The 2,048-nt window shown below is 48.0% G+C and overlaps 1 protein-coding gene across 1 annotated transcript; it reads left to right on the plus strand.

Annotated features, from left to right (window-relative positions):
* Window positions 1–249: 249 nt before the first annotated feature.
* On the plus strand, window positions 250–1,737 carry BDR25DRAFT_364048 (P-loop containing nucleoside triphosphate hydrolase protein; the record flags this gene model as incomplete). The annotated part of the gene is made up of 7 exons (XM_033696821.1): window positions 250–261; window positions 466–538; window positions 598–1,017; window positions 1,050–1,128; window positions 1,168–1,257; window positions 1,384–1,538; window positions 1,601–1,737. 7 exons carry the CDS (start codon window positions 250–252, stop codon window positions 1,735–1,737), a joined length of 966 nt encoding a protein of 321 aa, XP_033539342.1.
* Window positions 1,738–2,048: the final 311 nt, after the last annotated feature.

The raw sequence follows: 2,048 nt of genomic DNA on the forward strand, positions 1-2,048 counted from the left end.
TAGGTTTCTCCGCTTTCTAGCTGTGCTTAAGGTATCGATGCCCCGGCCCAGCGACTGTGCAGGGCGAAGCACTACTTGTACATGCTCGCTAGGGTCGCATACTACTGTCAGATATGCGCACCTACTGTCAAGACAGGAGGAACGCTGGACGAAAGCTGCTACATAGTACGAGCAATAAGCTCGAACAGTATGTTGCTGCAAATTGCAGCATGTTGCAGCATTTTGCAGCATTTTGCAACAAGTTGCAGCATGTTGCAGCTGGTCGCGCATAGGGCTAGTGCGCGAGGGACTCAGACCGGAAAAACAAAGCCGAGCAACACGAGGAGAGCAGACAAAAAGAAAAAAGAAACATCTATTAATAAATACAATCAATCATCATCCTATACATTATATCCAAAACCCATTATTTATCTTAGGAAGCCTAGAAACAGTGCTTTAATCTACAGTTGCTACTGTGCCCGATAGTACTGCTCACGGCGACGCTTCCGCCATCACGAGAGTGCGAACTGGAGGCTGGCATGCTGGTTCGGTGTGCAACGTACGTGCGCGCTAGCACTGTCCGGCCGAACACGCGATACTTTGTGTCGTGGTGTTAAGCCGGCAAGCTAGAGGAGACAGCGCTCACGGTAGGCTCACGGCGGCAGTCGTCGTTGCTTGCGACAGGAGAGAAGGGCGTGGTGTACTGCCGCAGCAAGGAACAGTGTCAGAGGATACCAGAAGAGCTTAGATGCGAATACTATCACGCTAACGTCCCCAATCGCGCTGAACAGGTAAAGCAGTGGCTCGGCTCTGGTGGGCTGATCGTGGCTACGTCAGCGCTGGGGACGGGGGTTGATTACCCCGGGGTGGTGTATATACCACACGTGGGGATGCCGTGGAGCATGATCGACTTCGCGCAAGAGAGCGGGCGTGGAGGGCGAGCCGGGGAGGAGGTTGACTCAGTTATTGTTGTAGAGCGTAGATCTGTGGAACGGGAGATGCTCAAGCACAGCGACGACTTATGCGTGCAGGCCATAGGTTGTTTTTAACAGGCCGCGGGTGCCAACGAGCGCTGATGAGCATGTACATGGACAGCAAGGCTGTGGCGTGCAACGACATTGAGTCTGCTGGATGTGACCAGTGTAGAGAGTAAGTCCGCAAGTTTAAGCGTTCACAGTGGGAGACAAGCACTAAGTGGCAACAGGTTCAAGAGATAATAGACAAGGTGCGGGCAGGATGTGCTATATGCTGGGTGCTAGACAACTTGGGGCGGGACAAGTGGCGGACGCACAAGACAATGAAGTGTACAGCACAGGCAGGCGTGCATGGGGTTGACATAGACTATTTTTAAAAGGGTATACGCAACAACGGCATTAAGAACAGTTGTCAACGCTGCTCTGTTAGTCAGAGGTATTGCGCTACAGGCAGGTGTAAGGACGGAGCTCTGTACCACTACGCCAATACAACCAAAAAGGTGCGAATAATCAACCAACAGTTGATTATTGCGTACAGAATAGTATATATACCCGTCGCACGTAAGCACCATCTCGGCCTTACACGTAAGCGCCATCCTGGCCTTACAGCAGGGACGTTACAGCAAAGTGTCAATGGCCGAATGTAGTAGTACCGCTAGTACGAGCAGCTGCTGTTGGGGATGGCTGGGCAGTTGGGATTATCCGACAGTGCGGATACTGCGGAAAGCTAGGCGGAGACTGGAGAGAGTTTGCAGCGTGGTTAGGGAAGCGGCATAGGTATTAGGTATGGGGCGAGTATTTTAGTAATATGTTTGTAGTAGCAATTAAACTTATTAGGTATAAACTAAAGTAGAATAGCTACTAATATAGTAATTATTTTCTTATATATACTAGCTATTTTTCTACTAATACAAGTTTCTTTAAATCTATGCTAGTAATTATAGTAAATAATAATAAATTATAATACTATTAACTAAAGTTTCTAAAACTATAATTAAAAATAGTAAAGAAGAGAAAAAAAGAGTAAAAGAGAGTAAAAGAAAGTAATCTAAGCTTCTACAGAAGTTGCGTAGAGCGCTAGCTTTGTAACAGGGC

Source organism: Lindgomyces ingoldianus (genome assembly GCF_010093535.1).
Source record: "Lindgomyces ingoldianus strain ATCC 200398 unplaced genomic scaffold BDR25scaffold_119, whole genome shotgun sequence".
Lineage (NCBI taxonomy): Eukaryota > Fungi > Ascomycota > Dothideomycetes > Pleosporales > Lindgomycetaceae > Lindgomyces > Lindgomyces ingoldianus.